We start from the raw sequence: 24,979 nt of genomic DNA on the forward strand, positions 1-24,979 counted from the left end.
GAGCGTCTAGTGTGCGCTCTGAACTCTCTGAGAGCAAAACACTCTGAATTAATGAATGGACAATCTGACAACGCTCTGGATTTAAAAACACCCAGTGCGCACTCTGGCACTCCAAATCGAATTTACGAACACAGCCGAAATCGTAAAATGTTTAGCTAGTCATTTGTTAAGCTAACAGGCTAGCAAGAGGTTGCATAGCAACAGCATCAACTTCTGGTTGACAGGTGAAGCTCTATTACGCTCAAATGAAACGATATTGTTAATTTCCAGTATACTAAAATTAACTAATGGTATATACTCCCGGGTGGCGCAGTGGTCACTACATCGCAGTGCTAGCTGCGCCACCAGAGTCTCTGGGTTCGCACCCAGGCTGGGCTGGGTTCGCGCCCAGGCTCTGTCGCAGCCGGCCGCAACCGGGAGGTCCGTGGGGCGACGCACAATTGGCATAGCGTCGTCCGGGTTAGGGAGGGTTTGGCCGGTAGGGATATCCTTGTCTCAGTATGGAAAAATGTAATAAAATGTATGCACTCTACTGTAAGTCGCTCTGGATAAGAGCGTCTGCTAAATGACTAAAATGTAAAAAAATGTACTCATTAAGTATGTAGTATGTTAGTATGGGTATTTGAACAAAGCTGTAGTGTCCCCCTTTCCGTAGTGCCTCCATACCTTTCTTCAGGTCAATCTTCAGCTTCCGGCCTCCCTTCTGGTTGGTCAGGTTGGCCAGGTTAGGGAGCCCAGTGGGACTCTTTCCCCGGGGCAGAGGGCTCTCGCTGCCCCCCACCGCCGTAGGGGAGGCCCCATCCCGATCCCTGACCACCGGGGCTGGGGACACACTGAAGGGCATCTCCACTGGGACATGCCCAGTCTGGTGCTCCCCTAGCGGGGTGAGAGAGGCTGGCAGATCGGGGTTCTTGGAGCGGAGGACATGAAGGTCTGGACGTCTCGGCTCCAGTTTGGGATTGATCTGTTCTGGTTTCACAGTTTCTGGTTTCACTTCTGGTTTAGCGTCCATTTTTTGCTGGATCATGAGGGTGCTCTTGGCTTTGGGGATGGAGTCGTGACCGTCGGTGAAGAGCTGCCCGATGAGGCGTTTCTCGTAGCGCTGCTTGTTGGCCAGCGGCAGGATCTCCAGGCGCACCAGAGGGGAACACATGGCCTGACGGAACACTTCCTGTGACCTGTGGGTGTGGGAGGAAGAGACATCATCAATGTCCGTCTTCGGAGGACATAACTGAAGGTTGAGAATACTGTGATATCAGACTTGATTGTACGGTTTTCCACTATTTATTTATGGAAATGTGTTGGAAGATCACACTGTCACTCTAGTAGTAGTTACGAGTACACCAAGCACAGAGCTTCCATTGGTATCAACACCAGTACAAACTCAAGCTTACTATGCTCAACACCCGCATTGACTAGCGGTCACAGACAAGACCATCAAGAGTCAATTCGCTAGAGACAAGTAGTCTTTAGACAAGTAATCTATAGTAGTAGTCACTAGTAGCAACTGGTTATCCAGGACCAGGCTAGCAGTGTCAGACCTATTGTCAAGCCTCTTCTGGGCTAAATTATCAGATCTAACAAGGTCCACCTCTTGTACTAGGCATTTCATTCAGGTAGGGGATTAGACAATCCTCCTTGATACCCCCCCAATTCTCTCTCTTTTTACTGTTGGTCTCTCCCTTATCTTTCTCACTCACTAGCCCTCACAGCTACTGTCCCACTCCTTTTGAAGTCTAACCAACATTGTGATAGTACTAAATTAACCTCTTCCCGACAACAGTGAAGCGAGAGAATGAGTGTTTCTCGCTTTCGTTTTCTCTCTCACACTCTTTTGTTGCTGTGGAGATGTGGTGTGAGATAAATCCAGGAATAGGGAGGATTTGTAAGAGCAGGGATTAAGAAGGGCTCCTAATAAAAGGGAAACTGAGTGACAGACCGGCCTCACAATGGTAGATGTGTGATAGTGTAGAGCAGGCTTGCATCCAAAAGGATACAAGGATGAGTCTCAAATGGCAACCTATTCCCTACATAGTGCACTACTTTTGACCAGGGACTTATGGGCCTGGTCAAAAGGAGTGCACTATAAAGGGAATACGGAGACATTTGAGACTCATCCTGCGATAGCGTAGAGCCGAGGTACGTACTGGGCAAATGTCTTGTCCATTAGCTCGGTGCCGTTAATCTGAACGATGCACTCATCCTCCCGGAATATGCCCTCTCTCTTGGAGCGACTGTTCGCTTCGATACCTTTAATGTGCAGGCCCAGGGTCCTGAGAATGGATGATAAATACAGTTTGAACACACACACAAACAGTCTTCAATGTATGGGGAGAGAATGTGTTAGAGAGTGAGTGAGTTACAGTGAGTGAGTGAAAGTAAATGTGTGTGTTCCTCACCGTCCACTCAGTGAGGAGCTGTAAGGGACGACGTGGATCCCCAGCGGCCCCTGTTCTCCAGAGAGTTCCACTGTCTCGGTCAGGGGGCTGCAGAGACAAAACACAAACTCTCACTCACATACAAAAATGTTAACAGGAACACAGAAATACACAAATAGGAACACACACAGTAATACACACACCCACATCACTTATCTAGAGTACGTTCAATCTACATTTACAAGCTTTTATTGACACTTGTGAGAGACACACACACACACACACACACACACACACACACACACACACACACACACACACACACACACACACACACAGGGGTTAAAGCAACAAAACAAAAAATCAGATCAATTGTCTGGGAAGTTAACCTCCCAGAACCAAGTTAACCTCCCCTTTCATGTAAAAAAAGTAAAGACCATCATGCTTCTAAGGAAAGAGGATCATTTTGTGCATGTATTTACCTGCACGTTAGACCAATTCCAATCCCACTGTTTAGGGGGTCCGGTGAGTTTTTAAAAGGACATTCGACTCCCAAATTAATAAACATTTAATTATACTGACACATTCAAAAATATAATTTCCACCTCCAGAAATTAGCCCAATAACATATTGGTAAAAAAATAATGTACAAATTAGTATGTTAAAATTTGTGCCATTAGCCCATCTGACATGGATATGATCAGATGTGCCATTAGCCATAAGCATTATCACCTGTACCCCAAACGATGCAGCATAGTGGCAGTAAATATTGGCCGACGCATGGGGTTGGTCCATCTGCATTTACCCCATTGGACACAACTTCCTGATTGTTGTAATTATTGCTTGTCAGAATACATGTCTCCTCCCCCTTACAACTTGAACGTGCCTTGAGAAGACTATTTGTCTCTCATAGAACAAAGCAACAAGTGAACTAGGCAAATAGTAAATAAACTCCTATACTAGTAGGTTGTCTGATTTTGGTTTAATAACATCACATGGCAAAAATAGCAGCACTGGAAAGTTCAATTCTGAGTGATCAAGTTGAGTCTTAATTACTTGTCCAGCAGTTACAGTAAGCCACACACCGCAGTTTTAGTTGAGTGCCGCGGTGGTGGTGGTGAACATTATAGACTATTTAATTCCCTTCGTCAGGACATCAGTGTCAGCAACAATCATGCATGTCAGTTCAGTACACAAAGCGTAACAGAAAAAATGACATGTTTGAGAATACATTTATTACGACATGTATTTTGTAAAACAGACATGCTTCTGTATTAAGCGGTCATCTCCAAACCAGCCCCCCCCACCCCCCTCCCTAAGAGATTATTATAGTGGATCTACACGGATCTCAAAAGCGACCTCTCCAGAATCCATATGATGGATATCCGTCGCAGTGACTGAGAACTTTAACCCTTGGACACAGAGACAAATACATACAGTCACTCTCTCTCCCCCCTTCCCTCGCTCTGAGACAGACAGTGGTTGAGTGAACAAGGTCAAGGTGAATTAACTGCCATTTACATGGTCCAGCTGCGCTTATGCAAGCGTGTGAAACCTGCCCTGTCAGGTTGTGTAAGTACGGCGCTGGAGCGTGGTGGAGCGGAGAGGTGTGTGATGCTAGGTTTAGCTGCTTGCCTTTCGAACATGATTGGCTTCAGGCCACAGGGCAGGCTGTCCTTAAACCTAATGTATGTCCCAAATGGCACCCTATATAGTGCACTACTTTTGACCAGAGCCCTATGACTTTGTTCAAAAGTAGTGTACTATAGAGGGAATGTGGTATCATTTGGGACGCATCCCAAGACTGTATACACACACCCTCTTTATCGGGTACACACATACCAGGCTGCCATTAGACCCTAGTAGACAAAGGGGAAGTATTCCCACAGAGAACATGCATAGATTTACCAACACACCACTGAGCAGGGGAACGGAGCTAATGACTAGATCTGGCTGGCCACAAATTTACACACGTACACACTCAAATGTGCATCAAAAGACCCTGTATGCCCAGTTGAGAACCAGGATACTGCCTCTGGCAATTGAAGTAGGTAGGTTCAATGACATTGATGAAGAAAAGCATATATGTACAGTCTGCAATTTAGGTAAGAAGAATGAACGGGATAGAGAATGAACGGTACTTTAAATTTGACTGTACTTTATATGACGATTTAAGAGTAACTAGGATAAAATGCAACAACACAAACCATAACAATTCTGTATTAGTGATTAAGAAAACGTGAATGGCTATTTAGAAAAATAAGTATTCCTGGGTGCAAATGTTATTTCCAAAGCTTAGAAGACAAAGGTTTTTATGTTTTGAGTGTCAAATTATTTTTTTTCCCTAGGAATGCTTTCTGAACACTTCTACGTGAATGTGGATGCTACCATGATTACGGATAATCCTGAACGAATTGTGAATAATGATGAGTGAGAAAGTTAGAGGCACAAAGACGCCTCCAATAGATGCTAACCTCTCACCATTACCAGTACCAGGGGAGGTTAACCTCTCACCATTACCAGTACCAGGGGAGGTTAACCTCTCACCATTACCAGTACCAGGGGAGGTTAACCTCTCACAATTACCAGTACCAGGGGAGGTTAACCTCTCACCATTACCAGTACCAGGGGAGGTTAACCTCTCACCATTACCAGTACCAGGGGAGGTTAACCTCTCACAATTACCAGTACCAGGAGAGGTTAACCTGTTTTTTTGCTGGTATGACCTTGGTTCCTCTGCAACTTTCTCACTCATCATTATTCACAATTAATTCATGACCATCCGTAATCATGGTAGCATCCACATTAATGTAGAAGTGTTAAAAACATTCTATTCTTATTTACAATAAAAGTGACTCCAAAATGACAATTTCAAAAACCAAACGTATGACTACTTTAATACACATAGGTGAACTTGTCCAAATACTTAAATAGTTTAAAGCGTTTACATGCTTTGCAAGAATAATGATTCCCCTAATAATCCTGTTTACATGGACACAGGCTACTGATGGGACTTAAATAAATGCAGAAAAATCAAAAACCAAAATCAAGGTTTTACCACAGCGACAATGTTATTTTTGCGAAGCCTATTAGGAGTTCGGACAAATAGTTTGCATGAGAAAACTACAGTTGAAGTCGGAAGATTACATACACCTTTGCCAAATACATTTAAATTCCGTTTTTCACAATTCCTGATATTTAATCCTCGTAAAAAAAAATCCCTGTTTTAGGTCAGTTAGGATCACCACTTTATTTTAAGAATGTGAAATGTCAGAATAATAGTAGAGAGAATTATTTATTTCAGCTTTAATTTCTTTCATCACATTCCCACTGGGTCAGAAATGTACATACACTCAATTAGTATTTGGTAGCATTGCCTTTACATTGTTTAACTTCGGTCAAACATTTTGGTTAGCCTTCCACAAGCTTCCCACAATAAGTTGGGTGAATTTTGGCCCATTCCTCCTGACAGAGCTGGTGTAACTGAGTCAGGTTTGTAGGCCTTGTGGCTCGCACACACTTTTTCAGTTCTGCCCACACATTTTCTATGGGATTGAGGTCAGGGCTTTGTTATGGCCACTCCAATAACTTCACTTTGTTGTCCTTAAGCCATTTTGCCACACCTTTGGGAGTATGCTTGGGGTCATTGTCCATTTGGAAGACCCATTTAAGACCAAGCTTTAACTTCCTGACTGATGTCTTGAGATGTTGCTTCAATATATACACATCATTTTACTTTCTCATGATGCCATCTATTTTGTGAAGTGCACCAGTCCCTCCTGCAGAAAAGCACGCCCACAACATGATGCTGCCTCCCCTGTGCTTCACGGTTGGGATGGTTTTCTTCGGCTTGCAAGCATCCCCCTTTATCCTCCAAACATAACGATGGTCATTATGGCCAAACTGTTCTATTTTTGTTTCATCAGACCAGAGGACATTTCTCCAAAAAGTACGATCTTTGTCTCCATGTGCAGTTGCAAACTGTAGTCTGGCTTTTTTATGGCGGTTTTGGAGCAGTGGCTTCTTTCTTGCTGAGCGGCATTTCAGGTTATGTCGATATAGGACTCGTTTTACTGTAGATATAGATACTTTTGTACCTGTTTCCTCCAGCATCGTCACAAGGTCCTTTTGCTCTTGTTCTGGGATTGATTTACACTTTTTGCAGCAAAGTACGTTCATCTCTAGGAGACAGAGCGCGTCTCCTTCCTGAGTGGTATGACGGCTGCGTGGTCCCATGGTGTTTATACTTGCGTACTATTGTTTGTACAGATGAACGTGGTACCTTCAGGCGTTTGGAAATTGCTCCCAAGGTTGAACCAAACTTATGGTCTACAATTTTTTTCCTGAGGTCTTGGCTGATTTCTTTTGATTTTCCCATGATGTCAAGCAGAGGCACTGAGTTTGAAGGTAGGCCTTGAAATACATCCACATGTACACCTCCAATTGACTCAAATTATTTCAATTAGCCTATCAGAAGATTCTAAAGTCATGACATCATTTTCTGGAATTTTCCAAGCTGTTTAAAAGGCACAGTCAACTTAGTGTATGTAAACTACTGACCCACTGGAATTGTGATAGTCAATTATACGTGAAATAATTTGTCTGTAAACAATTGTTGGAAAAATGACTTGTGTCATGCACAAAGTAGATGTACTAACTGACTTTCCAAAACTATAGTTTGTTAATAAAAAAGAAATTTGTGGAGTGGTTGAAAAACGAGTTTTAATGACTCCAACCTAAGTGTATGTAAACTTCCGACTTCAACTGTATATATTTATTTTAACTCTCGTCATTCGCACATAAGAGCGAGGCTTGCGCTACCGTTGCTGGCACAGGCGCAGGTCAAATACACAGCTGGAACGCTGATTAAGCTGTTGACATGTCCTAATCATTTGAAAGCAACTTCAGAAAACAAGGTGTTTTAATCAGTGTATGCTTTCTTCGATTTTGAACTTTCAAGAGTAGCAGAGTAAAGTGTTTCAATGATTTACCATACTCAGCCTACTGCCATAATCAGTTTAATATCAAATTATTAGTGTGCATGTAAACATACTCATCGTCTTATAGGGCCATGTGGGCTGGGCATCCTGAAGATGGATGCCACTATAATATAAATACATCCAATTAAATCATGCATACGCAAACACAAATACTCACACACACACAGGATGACCTGCTGGCTGCCTGTCCTGCACTGTGCTCATTAGGGCAGTGTAATTAGTTGTGTGGCTCTGGGGATCTGCTACAAACACAGGAGAACTGACTGTCACTCATACACACAGCCAGGAGAGAGGGAGGGAAGGAAGGGGGAGAAAGGAGGAGAACAGAAGCCTGATTACAGTGTTTATGCATCAAAGAAAGAGGGAGGGAGGGAGGAGCATTAGGCAAGTCAGCAAAAGAGGAATAAAAGGATGAAAGGGAGGACGAGGGAAAATTAGACGCAAGCAAATCAACCTGAATGAGCAAGGTAATCAACTGTCTATCGTATAAGCCTTGATCAACAACATAGGACCATGTGTTTGTGGAGAGCAGAAAGGACATGGCGCACACACAGTGGCGCACACACACAGAGGCACACACACACACACACACACACACACACACACACACACACACACACACACAGAGGCGCACACACACAGAGGCGCACACACACAGAGGCGCACACACACACACAGAGGCACACACACACACAGAGGCACACACACACACAGAGGCACACACACACACAGAGGCACACACACACACAGAGGCACACACACACTAGATAAACATAGATGCACACACTCGCCCTCTCCCCACCATCCACTTCAGATCCATTTGCTGTTTCCGGAGGGCTACATTAATAGACAAACAAATGAGCTTGAAGGTAGGTCTGCCAAGGAGGAACAATGGAGGAAAGAAGGGTGTGTGTGTTTGTGTGTGCGCGTTAGTGACAGAGAGCAAAAGAGAGAGAGAGAGAAAGCATGCGTGTGGGTGACTTGTAAGCAACTGTGCATTTAGACAACTAAATTAAAACGCCAGGTAGCTGAATATTTATAATTTTAAGGTAACGTACATGCACTAGTATGGATGCATGTTTGCATGCATACAATTTAGGCAAGGCTGTGTGAGTGTGTGTTTGCCTGAATGTATAGTGGACATAATTGGATGTGTGACTATGTGCGAATATCATTTGATAGAGGTTGTGCACAGTACAATCCAGTACTGTATGTATGCAGTTTGGTTGTGTGTGTGTGTGTCTGTCTGTGTGTGACCCTTGCAGAGGTTAAAAAGGACAGTGTGACAGAGACAGAGGAGTCCTCTCCTCAAATGATGCCAGCCATGCAGGTAATAAACCTGGCCCATTCCACCCAGATACAACAGGTAGTCAATTCTAACATATCCCCGGACTTCCCACAGTGACTGTTTTCTCTTCTGTCCTTCCTCAGAACAACAACCCTTCACTAGTCATTATACTGCACACACTAATGACTACCATAATGATCCTCATACATTAGTCATGTCCCTGAGCTCTACACACACGCATGTGCACACACACACACTTGTGCAAACTCCTACACACTGCGCAAAATGCACACACGCTCATGTGAAAACGCACACACATACAAACTGCGGTTTCCTCTGATCTCATCCACGGGACCTCTATCTCTATCAAAGGCCGTGCTCTCTCAGTATCGGGCTGTGTTGTCCTTGTTCATCTCTGGTTGAAAGCCCCAGCTCAGTGCTTTGGAGAGAAACTGGTGAAAGAGAGACTCAAACTCATCACTGTCATTTATTCTATTTCCCTCTCTTCCTCCCTTTCTCCTCTGTCCTTTTTGTTCGTGGGGAAGTTCATAGATGAAGAGTACACCTGCATCCCTGGGTCAGGGACACACACACAGACACACACACACACACAAACACACCTTCTATGCAACAAATTTACATTCATAAAATCAAACGCTGGCACAAACAAGCTCATCAGAGGAAGCCAGAGCTTGTTAGCGCCAGGCTATAATACATGCATGCTTACGTTCCTCTCCCTTTTTAGCATCCCGTGCATACACGAACAAACACATCCATTCCTCTGAGGTGGTGGAGGGAGGCAAAGAGGGAGAGAGGGAGGGGATGAAAAGAGCGAGAGGAGAAAGAGATGGAACCCCCACTCTTTACTGACTAGTCGTAGACCAACTTTGGTCTGATGAATCTCCTCACTGACAAACTTGCTTTCCTTTTTTTTGTCGCCATGTAAATGGCAAATTACTGGTAGCCAATTGCTGGTGTATAATGCGTTTTCACTGCTAGTAAGCTAGGTGAGTTCTCTCCATTTACAAAGTAAAGCTCTTTAAACTCTGTACGCATCGAATCCATTCTTAAATTGTAAGGAAAATACTGGAGCACACGGTTAATATATTGGCCATGGTTTGCTGTATATCAGTTCAGGTTGTGCATCCTGGCTCCTGGGACAACTACAGGAAGTGGAGACACACACAAACACAGTCAGTCACACACAACAGGGTGTCACATTACCACTGATAGACTGGGATATTATGGTCCCTTGGGGCACTAGCCATGGGCGGCACTGACAGACAGCCGAGGTTGCCATGGAGAGACCCCCCCCCCCCCCCCTCCGGGTCTCTACAAATTCAGCTTGCAGAGTGAGAAGTCTCTGGTAGGCTACTGGGCAGGAGTCAAAGGTATGGTGGACTAAAAACTCTCTCACACACACTCTCTCACACACACTCACACACACTCACACACACTCACACACACTCACACACACACTCACACACACACTCACACACACACTCACACACACACTCACACACACACTCACACACACACTCACACACACACTCACACACACACTCACACACACACTCACACACACACTCACACACACACTCACACACACACTCACACACACACTCACACTCACACACACACACTCACACACACACACACACACACTCACACACACTCACACTCACACACACTCACACACACTCACACACACTCACACACACTCACACACACACACAAGGCAGTTTAATCTAGTCACGGCAGGAGAACAAAGAACGGAGGCATTTGTAATCCCCCTCAATATAGTCAGTCCAGCCCAGTCAAGCCCAGAGGGAACGAGATGCACACACATAAGAGACACAAGTAGTTACAGACATGCAAACACACTTATGAAACAAGAGAACAGCACACAAACAAACCTTGTAAACATATCAACCCACACACACACACATGTGAATATGTAATTGTGTGTGTACACACACCCCTACCTGAGTGTGACCCGGCACATCTTGGCTGTAATGGGGATGTCAAGCCTCAATCGGTCTTTGGGTTCTCTTCTGTTGGTCAGTGCATGGCTGGCATCCTGTGTATACACACACACACAAACACACGCACACAGTTAGCCAAGTCTACTCTTTGTATCTCAGTCACTCGCTCTTCACTAGTCCACCGACAGGGACACCAATCAATTAATGAATCAAACAAGATTTTCAGTTGATATCAATCACCTAGTCAAGGACCTTTAAGACAAGACAATGGCCAGAAGGACCTGGGTTTCAATCTCCTCCGTGAGTGTCCCCTCTCTCGGTTCTTCTTTCTGTTTTGCTCTCCTTCCGTATCTCTCAGGAGAGAGAGGCTATTTTTAAGTCATGCATGCTAGCGCCACAACAACAGCCCCGGGGTGAAATGTAAAGGAAAGAGGCAACAAAAAAAAATAACGGCACAATCAGGCTGTTGACGGAAGAAAATAAAAAAATTGAATGGGGAAAAAAGGCCAATACAAAAGGAGGGTCCCAATTACGTCCTTCTGCCTTGTCACTTTCATTGTGTCACCCCCCTCCTCCATTGTCTCAACCCCCTCGTAATGACACATACAGGGGGGCCTCCCACTTACCTCACCCCTCCCCCGATCCCTACGCCCTTGGCCAGCCAGGACCCTCGGTCCGACCCCCGCTTCTCCTCCCCTAAACACACATCTCCACACCACCACATGATGCTCCATGCACAGATAGACAAATAGTGACCCAGTTATTAGGTCGCTAAGCGGTTATCCACAATGGGCCACATGTTACCATGTCTCCATTGTTATTGTGCATCGTCCCTCTATTCCTCCATCTCATCCATTAAGAGCTCTGCTATAGTCACACGGCCCAGGGGGAAATGGACAGACAAACAGAGAAAGAAGGGGACAGGGCGAGTGCGAGAAGGAGGGGGAGAGAGAGGACGACAGGCTAAGATTGGGTTTAACCCTTTACACTCGTGGGAATTGGTCTATATGAAAAGGGGTACATTTAAATGTTTCTTACAGAAGAAATATGGTAGCAATTGAAAGGGGACACGTTAGAGAATATGGGGAAATTATTAGACCAAAGTTGAGGACACAACAGTTCACCTGACAAGACTGAAACCCAACATTACACTGTTGATTTTATGTGCATTTTACATTGTGTACTTTTGATAACAAAATGTGAAAATACTCTAGATACATTCAGTAACATTATAAGAATATTGTTGTAAGATTTGGGGTAGGTGCAACATAAGACAACATATTTTGAAAGGTTTGAGAGAGAAGACTAACTGGTGTCTGTGGCCACACACACACACCTCCAAAGGGTACACAGTTCCTAAGTTATTTCAATGCTCTTTTATGAATCAAAGAACAGTCAACAATAAATATTATTATTTCAGCTCTCCTAGCTGTGCCGTTGAGGAACTAGAGCAAGTACACTTGTAGTTGTTTTGTTTGGAACAGAAATCCAGCATCCCTTTCTATTGCCAACATGACTAGCTGAGTTAAAAAACGACTATCTTACAGTGTTAGGTTTTCGCAAGGCAATTCAGAGATACAGATCGTTATTTGAGTGCATTCAGGTGAGTGTTAGCTAATTTTCTTAACAATAGACTAACATAGGATCATTCTGTTCAGAACAACCCAGGGTATGACGGCATGTCATCTTGCAACTGTACGTCAAACACTGTGATCGTAAACGTTGACACGTGAGTTTTATGAAACGGAAATGTGAGGTTCACATTTGGACTCACGGGTGTTTGGCTTGCTTGTATGACATCAAAGCGGTATTTATTATAATTCTCAATGTCTCATCTCTCTAAAGACATCGAGTTCTCTTCAATTACAGCCTTTCCCACACTCAGACAACAAAACATTAGCAAAAATTGCCCAATTAGAGGGAAGGATGTGGGTAACTTCTTGTTGGTGCAGTACTCAAATTCAGAACCATTGACCAAAATATCCAACTGCGTTATTAATTATCTCCCATGATTAGTATCTAATACATTCTAATGAAAACGCACTGAGGCTTGAATTTAATAAAGTAAATAATATAATAGTATGCTGCTGTGTTTTTTTCATTTTCGTGACTATTTTTTCCTCAGGAGGCATTAAGTATTCTGTGGTCAAATACATGCCAACGTACATGACAAATGAGGTGTGTGTGTGTGGTTGTTGTCATACGCATGAGAAATGAGGTGTGAGTGTGTTCTCTCTGGGAACGCTACTGTGATCTGCTACACGTCAGATGTGGTGAGAAATGGTGTGTGTGTGTGTGGGGCTGGGTGTACTTTCCTGTGACCCTTGATCCCCGTCATATCCATCACAGAATTACCCCTTACTCCCAGCTGAAGCATTACCCCTCTAGAGAAGGAGTCAGGACACACACGCACACACACACACAAAACTGACGTGAGCTCCTCTGTACAGTTCTCACTCAACATTACAGGGTATGAGCAGTAAAACCAAACCAAAACTGACGCCATTTAAATCTTTCACTACATTCACGCTCTTCGCTCCCCTTTTTTACATGCAGGGTCAAAACAAATATGCAGTTTTAGTGTTTGGAGGTGAAATATGGCCTACGTCCCAATACAGTACCTATAGAAAGTCTACACCCCCTGGAACTTTTTTCACATTTTGCTGCCTTAAAATAATGTCATCTAAAAAGGGATTCAATTACATTGTTTTCCTACAGATCTACACAACTTACTCCACATTTTCAACGTGAAAGAAAGTTGTAGAAAATGTTCCAAATTAAAAGAGAACCTAAAAACTGCAATATCAGAATTGGATGAGTCTCCACCCCCCAGAATTGGATGAGTCTCCACCCCCCTTCCACTTGGTGGAAGCACCTTCGGCAGCCATTACATGTGTGAATCTTTTGAAATGACAACTCATATGGCAGCCTATAATATATATACACTGAACCAAAATATAAACGCAACATGCAACAATTTCAAAGATTTCACTGAGTTACAGTTCATATGAGGAAATCAGTCAATTTAAATAAATTCATTAGGCACTAAACAAAGGATTTCACATGAGTCACATGACTGTCACAGAAAACTTAAAAAAAATGTTTCCATTATGTTGTGTGACAAAACTGCACATTTTAGAGTGGCCTTTTATCGCGGCCAGCACAAGATGCGCCGGTATAATGTTCATGCTGTTTAATCAGCTTCTTGATATGCCACACCTGTCAGGTGGATGGATTATCTTGGCAAAGGAGAAATGTTCACTAACAGGGATGTAAACAAATGTGTGCACAAAATTTGAGAGAAATACGTTTTTTTGTGCGTATGGAAGATTTCTGGGATCTTTAATTTCAGTTCATGAAACACGTGTTTATATTTTTGTTTAGTATACATTTCTTTTGACAAAATTTCTTCATTACATTTCGTTGGGAATCAGTAATGGATTGCAATATTCAAACCTTGACTAGACCACAAAGGAACACTCAACACCATTTGGAAAGACAACTTGGTCTGTCTTTGGCATAAACATCTGGGCTCCCGAGTGGCGCAATGGTCTAAGACACTGCAAGAGGCGTCACTGCAGTACCTGGTTTGAATCCAGGCTGCATCACATCCGTCCGTGATTGGGAGTCTCATAGGGCAGGGCACAATTGGCTCATCGTCGTCCATTGTAAATAAGAATTTGTTCTTAACCAACTTGCCTAGTTAAATAAAAGGTAAAACATTTCTTTTTTAAATACATCTGTGTAATTGTCTCGCTGAAAAATAAAACTAACCCAGGGTTGGTTTTTCCACCATTTGTTTTACCTAAGCTTTGCTCCTTTTAGATTTATATTGATCCTGACAAGTCCCAGTCCCTGCCGATGACAAGCATACTGATAACATGACGCTACCAAAACAATATTTGAAAATAACACTGTTGTGTTGTATTGGATTTCACCCAACCATGTAGTTATTAATTTAGGTCAAAAAGTTGATTTATTTTGCACGTTGTCGTGCAGATTTGCCGAACAGCCCTGTTGCATACAGAATGGATTATTTGGAGTGGATTTTTTTACTTTGACTTTGTCATACAGGCCAGTAAAATGGAATTAATGCAATATTGTTGATCCCTTTGTGTTTTCAAGTATTGTGGCGGCGGCATCATGTTCTGTGTATAATTGTCACCGGCAGGGACTGGGGAGTTTGTTAAGATCAAAATAAATACGAAAGTTTCAAAGACCAGATAAAAAGTTTTTTTTTTATTTTTTTTTTTACAATTATACACATTTTAATATGCAAAAGACAGACCAAAATGACCTTCCAAGAGGTGCTGAGTGTTCCTGAGTGGTCTAGTCTGCCCTGACTTAAATCTGCTTAAAAATCAGAGACAAGGTTTGAATATTGCTGTCCATTAATAATGATTCCCAACCAAATTGAATAAGCTTGAGCAATTTTGACAAAAACAGTGGATACATGTTGCCCTAAAGTAAAGTTGGTAGAATCGTATTCTAAATGATTCACAGCTGAAATGGCTGCCAAAGGTGCATCGACCTTCGTAATAACTCAGGGAGGGGGAGTTCTACATCTGCACCATTGAGAGCATCCTAACCGGTTGCATCACCGTATGGCAACTGCTCGCCATCTAACCGTAAGGTGCTGCAGAGGGAAGTGCTAACCGCCCAGTACATCACTGGGGCCAAGCTTCCTTCCATCCAGAACCTATATACTAGGCGGCGTCAGAGGAAAACCCAGAAAATTGTCAGAGACTCCAGTCACCCAAGTTAAAGACTGTTTTCTCCGCTACCGCACGGCAAGCGGTGCCGGAGCGCCAAGTCTAGGACCAAAAGGCTTCTACCCCCAAGCCATTAGACTGCTGAACAATTCATAAAAATCGCACACTTTGATACCGCACTCTGTGCATCGTCCCAGAACGTCACCGTAGCAGAAACATCTACTGTATTACGGGACGAACTGGGATGTTTATCGCTGCACTGACCTTAATTACACAATCTTACTTTCACCATGCCCTCTTCAGAAAGAGAGGGAGGGAGGGAGGGAGGGAGGGAGGGGAAGAGAAGGGGAGAAACTCAATTGCATACTCCTCGCGTCCTCGCCTCCTTCTCAAAATCCATTGGAAGAGAAGGTCAGATGGGAGGGACCTCTGGCTTTTGCATCCAATGAGTTTTGAGAAGGAGAGATGACGTGAGGAGTATGCAATCGAGATCTTCCCAAGGAAAGAGAGTGAAGGAGAAGACGGGTGGGAGGGAAGGAAGGAGAGAGATATCAAAGAGAGAGAGCGAGCTGGATCAAAAGGAGGGAAGCGAAGGATGCAGTAGAGGAGTATGGATGAGATGGTAGTGCGTCGATCCTTGGGAAAAAAAGAGTCCGTCCCAAATGGCACCCTATTCCCTACATAGCGCACTACTTTTGACAAGGTCCCCCGTAGGGCTCTGGTCAAAAGTAGTGCACCGTAGGAAATATGGTGCTGCAAGGGAGGTAAGGTTGCCACCAGATACAAGCTATTCCAACTGGTAAGGACGACAGCCGTTGTGTAGCCTATGGGCGATACGGATATCACTTTTATTGATATCTACATACTGTACCACATTGGTGTGAATCACACTGCTGCCCTCTATTAGCTATTTGCGCTTTACAGATTGTGATTGTTGTGGATGGCTGTTCACAAATGTGTCTGTGTATTTTAACCCAATAATGGTTACATTTAAAAGTTCAAACTGCCAATCAATCATTGTTTTAGCGACCAGTGGACAGACAGTGAAAAATGTGCTTTTGCAACTGCTGCACGGCGCAGATCCCAGCTGATGGAATACACGTAAGAGGGAGTTCCTCCCATCTAAACTATCAAGTTGGTTGTTGATCATTGCTAGACAACCATTTAAGCCTTGCCATAGAATTTCATGCCAATTTAAGTCAAAACTGTAACTAGGCCACTTAGGAACATTTAATGTATTATTGGTAAGCAACTTAATTAAGGGTAAATTTGGCCATGTGTTTCAGGTTGTCCTGCTGAAAGGTGATTTTGTCTCCCAGTGTCTGTTGGAAAGTAGACTGAACCAGGTTTTCCTCTAGGATTGTGCCTGTGCTTAGCTCTATTCCCTAGATTTTGTTTTGTAAAAGAAACTCCCTAGTCCTTGCTGACGACAAGCATACCCATAACATGATGCAGCCATTCATTTATTTGACCCATAATCCAATAGGTAGGTGCCCTTATTTGTGAGGCATTGGAAAACCTCCCTGGTCTTTGTGGTTGAATCTGTGGTTGGAATTCACTGCTCGACTGAGGGACCTTACAGATAAATGTATGTGTGGGGTACAGAGATGGGGTAGTCAAATCAAAAATCATGTTAAACACTATTATTGCACACAGTGAGTCCATGCGACTCACTATGTGACTTGTTAAGCAAATCTTTACTTCTGCATTTATTTAGGCTTGCCATAACAAACGGGTTGGATACTTATTTGTATTAATTAGTAAACATTTCTAAAACATACTTCCACGTTTACATGATGAGATATTGTGTGTAAACCAGTGACACAAAATCTCAATATAATACATTTTAAATTCCAGCTGTAACAAAGCATGTGGAAAAAGTCCAGGGGTGTGAATACTTTCTGAGTAAGTCCTTCATTTTGGAGTTATTGAAGATCAAGGGGTATTAAATGAATATAAATAACTGGAATACTGATAGACTTGGGTTTTTAATGTAAAGACATAGTCTAATCATATTATTATCTGTAGTTAAAAGCAATGGGTTAGAAGAAGCCTACATAACCAACCCATAACGTAAAATGCAACATAAATTTATGGACATCTATCTACCTCTAACATTGATTTACCTTGTAATAGATGTTGCGCAATTGGTAATATTCATTTTTGTCTTCTTCTAATGCCTCTTAAGGGCAAAGTAATCTACAAGTAACTGAAAATAGTCAGATCCCGTTACTGAGATTGGGTAATCCAAAACGTTACAGTACTGATTACAATTTTGGATGGGTAACTAGTAACTGATTACATTTAGAAATTAACCTACCCAATCCTGCACTCACGAGCCAAAACACTCTGGCCCCACTCAACCTGTCTCTCCAAAACCACCCCTGAATAGAAAAGACAGACGAGGGCTTCCTTAAATGGTTCCCTATTTTCAAAAGGAGAGAGTTCTTAAAACGCTGAACCCTTTCAAACTCCTGCCTCTGGGTCTGTATTCGGGGGGGGGGGGGGGGGGGGGGGGGGGGCAGTCCCTCTCTCCCATCCATCAGAAAGAGAGATGGACTCAAATATTATTCAAAAGCCCCATCCCATCGTGCAGAAGGCAGCAGCAGGACAGACAAAGAAAATGTGATTTGATTTTGAGAGGGGGCGGCATCCCTTTTTCTCTCCCTCTATCCATGATTGTGTCCCAAGTATCTCTTCTTCATCCCAAAGTGTTCTCTTGTTCACATCCCTTCACTGACTTGAAAGGAAATGACTGGTATAAGAAAGCCCATGCCTCCACCAGTCCAATGCTGTTATTACTATTGGTACGCAACGTATAGGTTTACAGGACAAAGGCCAGTTACACACATACCTTAAATTTACACCAATGTAAAATGTGAAAACAAAAACATTGGGAAGCACTGTCTCAGAGGAAAATGGGCAGAAATAAATACAATCACACAAGCCACTTCCCATGATCACACAGAGACATATTTTATGAGTGTGCTGTGAGACCCAAGACAAAAATAACTCTGTGGTTGGGAGGGGGGGGCTTGGTGGTGAGGTCTCACAGAGGGCCGCAGGTGCTGCTAGCCTTGAGGATTAAAAACAACCTCAGAGAGGAAATTACTGAGACCACAGGGCTGCTCGGAGGAAAGGAGGTTGGGAGGGAGCTAGAGGGCGCAAGGAGGAGGGAGAGGGTGTGCTAGAGAGGGAGAGACAAAAAGGAGGGAGGGAGAAGGGGGGGGGGGGGGGAATGGAGGAGTTACAGGTAGCAATAGCCTGTAGACTAGGAGGAGAGGATAGGAATACAATAGGTGATACAGGGAGCGTTCCCAAACAGGGGAAGAGAGGGTGACGGGTAAAGACAATGGAGAGACACAGAGATCATACTTCCATGCCCCGGTCACGGACTGTTTGGGAGGCTGAGGGAACATTTGTGTGTGTGTGTGTGTGTGTGTGTGTGTGTGTATATATGTGTGTGTGTGTGTGTGTGTGTGTGTGTGTGTGTATGTGTGTGTATGTGTGTATACGCGCTCGGCAGAGCCTCTTATAAGGAGCGACTGTAGGAGTCTGCTTTCTGAAGAGGGGACAGGTGTGAGGTAAAGATGGAGGTATAGGGGTAAGAGTACAACGGCATGTTCTCCAGCGCAGGGACAGGGCAACATAGTGATTTGTCTGGGTTACAGGACGTAAGTTGGCAGGTGATGGAAACATAGTCAAGTCTCAGAGAGAATAAATAAACTAACCTCTAGACCAGGGGTGTTCAAATCCACTGTGGCGGGAAGATAAAGACATCTACCAGTCACTCAGATTTTTTACCAGACAAAATATTGTTTTCGGTATAATTACACACAAAACCCCCGCACAAAAAACAGATGAGCATGCTTAGTAATGTTTTTAAAACAAAAAAGTGAATTATTACTAGTGAAAATGTGGTATATTGCTCAATTTAATTGTATATTCTTGTAACCTGAGTCTTTTAACGAAAATATCACAGAGGAAAAAAATGTTAAGCTGACCCTTTTAGGCTACCTTGGTAAGAGGGCCACTCAAGTCATCACTTGTGCCTGCGAGAATCTCACTAGTAGAGACTGACAATGTCTCTTTTTGCTAGAAGTGTAAGCAAAATCCAACATTGAAAAACAACCATGTGAACAAAACAAAGTAAATTGCCAAGAAACCCGAGGACAAAGTCTCACTTTAGTAGACTTTAGAGTAAATTAGACCAACTTTTATGCCTGTGCACATTGCTTCGAAAAACGACTTTCAGCACTTCAGTCACAGGCAGTATTGCTGCGCGAGGTGGGATAGCTATAACGGTAGGAGTCAGATTTCTTTGTGCATTACTAGATATTAAACAAAACGGTAGAAATTAATTCGTAAATTCAATTTTAGGCCCTGCAGGAAGTCCAACTTACTGCTGTTTTCGGTTGTACCTGATAATTAATTGCACCCACCTGGTTTCCCAGGTCTAAATCAGTCCCCAATCAGTCCCTGATTAGAGGGGAATCATTTTTTTTTTAAACAGTGGAACTGTCTTTGAGGTACAGATTTGAATGTGAGGCCACTAGACGCCAACTACATCTCTGGACACAAACAGACTCATGGACGTTTTTTTGTTTGTCTTTGTATTACATTTTCTAGGCTTGCTGTATTTTACTCACCGTTTCAGCTGGTCTGGCATTGAGGTCTTCAAGGGGAGGGGTCACAATTTCCAGTGGCGGGGCCAGGGCAGAGTCACTGCTGCTCCTCACCAGTAGAGGGGTGTCTGGAAAAGAGACAGAGAGGAGGTGAATGTGAGCCTCATGTAGTAGTACACTGATTGTGTTTGTGTAAACTGATCTACGCCTGGTATTAAGTTAGGCACTGTTATCCAATTAAAGCTCCAACAACACAAATCCCCTGTAAATCTGCCCAAGATTTCATATCGTCAAGATACCTGATGACTGTTTGAAATCGTAACATGAGTTTTTAAAGAGTCTTACAGGAGCATTCGTGGTGCCTTAGTAGCTTTTTGACGAGAGGATGAAATAAGTATCGGAGGGACAGAGGGCAGGAGGGAGGGAGAGAAAGAACGAGTGAGTGGGGAGACACTTTGCGCCGCCCCTCTCCTTAAATGGAACATCCATCTGACCAGCTGCTGCTACCCCACCCATGCCTTGCAACCTAGCCCACTCCCCCTTACGCAATCAAGACAATTACACCACATGAAACGGCTTGGGGTACCAGAGAGGTACACTGAACTACAGGGGAGGAAAACGGTTTTACTCTATTTTTAAAAGCGCCATCAGAGCCAGACTTCAAATAGGCCCGGGCCGAGTTCGTACAGGTAACCTCCCAAATGGCTCCATATTTCCTATATAGTACACTACTATATGGGGAATAGGGTGAGCCCTGGTCATAAGTAGTGTCCTACATAGGGACTAGGGTGCCATTCGGGACATATCATGTGAAACCACATCTAAGAGCCGTAGGTGCAGCTGAGCTTTTTATACGACTGTAACCTAAAGAGAGTTGGTTAGAAAAAAGTCCATAGGAGAAGTGTTACGACACTGTTTCAGCCAGTCCCACTTAGCTCCTTAGACCTTGCTTCGACGTGTGGACCACGGTGGAAACTCCGTCCCGATGGTAGCGGCTGTACGTAAGGCCTAGAGGTTGATTCCTCTGCAGAGGATGTCTGACCAGGACAACCGCTCCTTGCTCTAGTGGCGACCCACCCAGGCTGCTGACCACGTCAGCCGAGCAAGTCACCCTCAACCACACTGGCTGTCTGAGGGCAGACAACCTCAGAGCAGACCTACCAGGAGGTGCTCTCTACTAGAGTAAACACACACACGCACAGAAGTAAAGGAATCCAGAAATACATCCACCTCAACGACCACTTTCCAAACCCCTACCATGCCATGCTCCTATAATAGGCCTACCATCTGGAAGCCCATTTTCCCAAGGATGTACATAGAAACAGACACCTTAGAATAGTGTCCCCAATGTTTAACCCAACACTGCTGCTGTTATGGGATGATGTATTGTCAGTCTGTGGTAAAGCTCTGTGTTTAATCCTCTCTATGTCACTTGGATGTGTGTCCCATTTGTCTCACTGTCACAGCCTTTGTCTGTTACTCTGTGCATGTGTCTGTCTTTCTCTCTCTCTCAATTACTCTAGGTTCTCTGACTGATGCTTAAATTAACTAAACATGATTATTATTTTTCTTTTAAATACTTCAGAGCATCTAAAAGTGGCTCATGACATCTAGGCGCAGAGACCAGGCAACAACTCTAGTTACACCCCAAACACAGATTTTTCCCATTGACATTTCCATTTGTACACATAGGGTAGATTTAAAAAGGGTTCTGTATATAGAAGCAGTATCCTAGTAAAACCTTAATGGACAGCTGTACAACCCTTATTGGCCCAGTCTCTCTTACTGGTGGACCTACCTGCATGACATCTCAATATGATTTAAACACAAACTAAAACACATATGCATGAACACTTTACGTTCACACACACACATACGTAAGAGCACAGATACACACAGCTGGATATTTTTTAATACTATTTAATTTAACCAGGCAAGTCCGTTAAGAACAAATTCTTATTTACAATGACAACCTACCCTGGCCAAACGCTAACCCGGACAACACTGGGCCAATTGTGTGCTGCCCTATGGGACTCCCAATCACGGCCGGTTGCAATACAGCCTGGTATCGAACCAGGGTCTGTAGTGACGCCTCTAGCACGGAGATAGTACACAACACAGAACATCCAGGTTAAGGTTCAGAGGCCCAAGCTCATGAACAAGAATGTTCCAAGTTCAGACAGAAGGGGGAATCAGATCGCTAGGAGTCTTACTTTTGAATTATATTTTCATTTGTTGCACAACTAGTACTGCCTGTTGATGTTAAGATGCTAGCTATAATAGCTGGATGATATTAACATATTCGGTTATTATTTTATTTCCTCTGGGTGCTTACATCACCTACTAACACCCTGGTACTACCCGTAGCTCCCGTTCTCCTCAGTCCGTGAAAACACAAAGAGAAATGCATGTGTCGCTGATTACTCCTGTGTAGAAGTCCATCATGTTAAATTAAGCACACAAATACATGGAGATGTGAGACAGGATATGCGTTTTACCTTTCTTCATGCTCCTCTATAAAACAATTTGTCAGATGGTGCATTGAAGAATAATGTATTCTTGTCCTGACTTCTCATAATACCATTGCAGGTATGGTTATATTGTCTAAGAATTATACTTATACAGTCTTTGTATTGAAGTTTGCTCATTATTTTATTCGATACATTATTGCTTTATCTATAAATGTGATTGTGCGGGTCCGTGAAAACAGAAAGAACAACTTGTCAGATGGTACATTGAATACTGATGTGTTCCTAAACGGACTTTTCATAATACCATTGCAGATCTACATAAAATCTCAAAAAGACAGCCGCTCTTTATTTCTTGGTTCTTCTGTGGTACATATAAAGACCGGCACAATGAGGCCAATGGTGATTTTAAAACAGTTAGAGTTAATGGTTGTGAGAAGAGAAAACGGAGGATGGATCAACAACATTTAGGTTAACATAATGGAGTAACTTCAATGACAGAGTAAAAAGAAGGAAGCCTGTTCAGAATACAAATAGTCCAAACCATGCATCCTGTTTGTAACAAGTCACTTAAGTAATACTGGAAAAAAGGTTGTTTGTGGCAAATCCAACACAACACATCACTGAGTACAACTCTTAATATTTTCAAGCATGTGGTGGCTGCATTATGTTATGGGTATACTTGTTATCGGCAAGAGCTAGAGGTTTTTGGGGGGATAAAAAGAAACGGACTACATCTTCCAACAGATACTGGGAAGTTTTGACCTTGTGTATTAGGTTAATGTCCTGCTGAAATTAGAATTAATCTATTCTAATTTCAGCAGGATATTAACCTAATACACAAGGTCAAAACTGGAGTTGCTTACCAAGACGACATTGAATGTTCATGAGTGGCCTAGTTACAGTTTGACTTATATTTGCTTGAAAATCTATTGCAAGCTGTCTTGCAAAGATCAACAATCAACTTGACAGAGTTTGATAAATATTAAAAAGAATAATGCGTACATTTTGTACAATCCAGGCAAAGCTCTTAATATGAGACTTATCCATAAAGACAAACAGCTGAGATCGCCGCCAAAGGTGCTTCTACAAAGTATTGACTAACGGAGTTATTTCTGTTTTCATTTTCAATAAATTTTCAAAAAACATGTTTCACATTGTCATTATGGGGTATACTGTGTAGATGGGTGAGTAAAAAACAACAACAGTTTAATCCATTCTGAATTCAGGCTATAACACAACAAAATGTGAAATAAGGGGTATGAATTCTTTCTGAAGGCACAGTATCGTATCGGCACCTAAGTATCATGATAATATCATATCGAGAGGTCCCTGGCAATTCCCAGCCTTACCAAATCCAGCTCAGTCATGAAAAGTACCAATGCTTTGGTTATGTGAAGAGGCTGAGTACACATAATTAGGGCCGAGTTCTTCCTCACCTGACTTGACCAGGAAAAACTCTGATCACCAAGGTAGAGGTTAACTACAGATCAGTTAAATGTCTCTCTTCAATGCTCCCACTTTAAGAAGCAAATCCTAACACACACTTTTAAGTAGAATTTTCAGAGGTCCCGCCCCATACAGATAAACGTCTTCGACCTCTGACCCTAGAGCAGACGTTCATGGGAGATCATGGCCCAGAAGAGAAGGGCAGTAGATTGTTTAGTCTTCTCTGTCTTTGTCACAATATTTAGCTTAATGATAATCCATTGAGGAGTACGTATCCTAATGGACTGCTAATTCAGTTTGTAATCTGTAATAGAAAAATAATCTTGAAAAAAACCTCACTCTTCAAAATGGCTAAACAAAGGGATAGCCACAAATGAAATAACCATTCCCATTTGGCTGCATGCAGTCCTGTGTGTGAGTGTGCGCGTGTCTGTGTGTGGCACGTCTGCGTGTGTGCCCAGAGTGATCTTGTCTCGTCAGATCAATAGAACCCTCCTGCCCAGGGTGCTCGTGGGACGCAGTGATAAGGACTGTCTTCCCCTCTCGCCGACAGGAGTGTGTGTGTGTGTGTCGACGGGAGTACGCTGACACCAGCGTGTGCTCAGTACAGCGATCGATGCAGGTCTAATCATCCGACTGGGACTCTGGTGGGGCTCAATCACACTGTTAAAACAACCAAGTTCCAATCCGGTCCTCTACCTGCTCGACACTGCTATAGCACATCCACACACAGCTGTCAAAATTGTACCACTAAACAACACCCAGTGTTATGACTGGGGCCAGAAGTATTTCCTCACCAAAGAGCCGAGCGAAGGAACTACTGCTGTCTGCCGCCGTCTCGCTTTCCAATCAAGGTACGTGAATTGAGGAGCAAACTGAAGTGAAAAATGTACTCACCACACGAAAAAACTATGACCAGAAAAAAACTCTGTGCCCTGGTTACGGCACATAAGTAGGACATCATGACCGATCATAAAACAAGACCATGGCCGCTGAACAAAAACATAAATGCAACATGTAAAGTGTTGATCCCATGTTTCATGAGCTGAAATAAAAGTTACCAGACATGTTTCT

General features: G+C 43.2%; 1 protein-coding gene across 2 annotated transcripts in view; it reads right to left on the reverse strand.

Annotated features, from left to right (window-relative positions):
• LOC129840235 (partitioning defective 3 homolog B-like) overlaps nucleotides 1–24,979 on the reverse strand; it is a 182,941-nt gene that overhangs the window by 107,529 nt on the left and 50,433 nt on the right. The window contains exons 4-8 of one of the 2 annotated variants that reach the window (XM_055907954.1): nucleotides 20,013–20,116; nucleotides 10,652–10,746; nucleotides 2,400–2,486; nucleotides 2,148–2,273; nucleotides 667–1,178 (exon numbers count right to left, since the gene is read on the reverse strand). In XM_055907954.1, coding sequence (XP_055763929.1) covers nucleotides 667–1,178; nucleotides 2,148–2,273; nucleotides 2,400–2,486; nucleotides 10,652–10,746; nucleotides 20,013–20,116 — 924 coding nt within the window. Of the gene's footprint in view, nucleotides 1–666; nucleotides 1,179–2,147; nucleotides 2,274–2,399; nucleotides 2,487–10,651; nucleotides 10,747–10,891; nucleotides 11,136–20,012; nucleotides 20,117–24,979 lie in introns of those variants that run through there. The other variant, XM_055907955.1, reaches the window with a different exon arrangement.

This window comes from Salvelinus fontinalis, chromosome 41 (assembly GCF_029448725.1).
Source record: "Salvelinus fontinalis isolate EN_2023a chromosome 41, ASM2944872v1, whole genome shotgun sequence".
Classification (NCBI taxonomy): Eukaryota; Metazoa; Chordata; class Actinopteri; order Salmoniformes; family Salmonidae; genus Salvelinus; species Salvelinus fontinalis.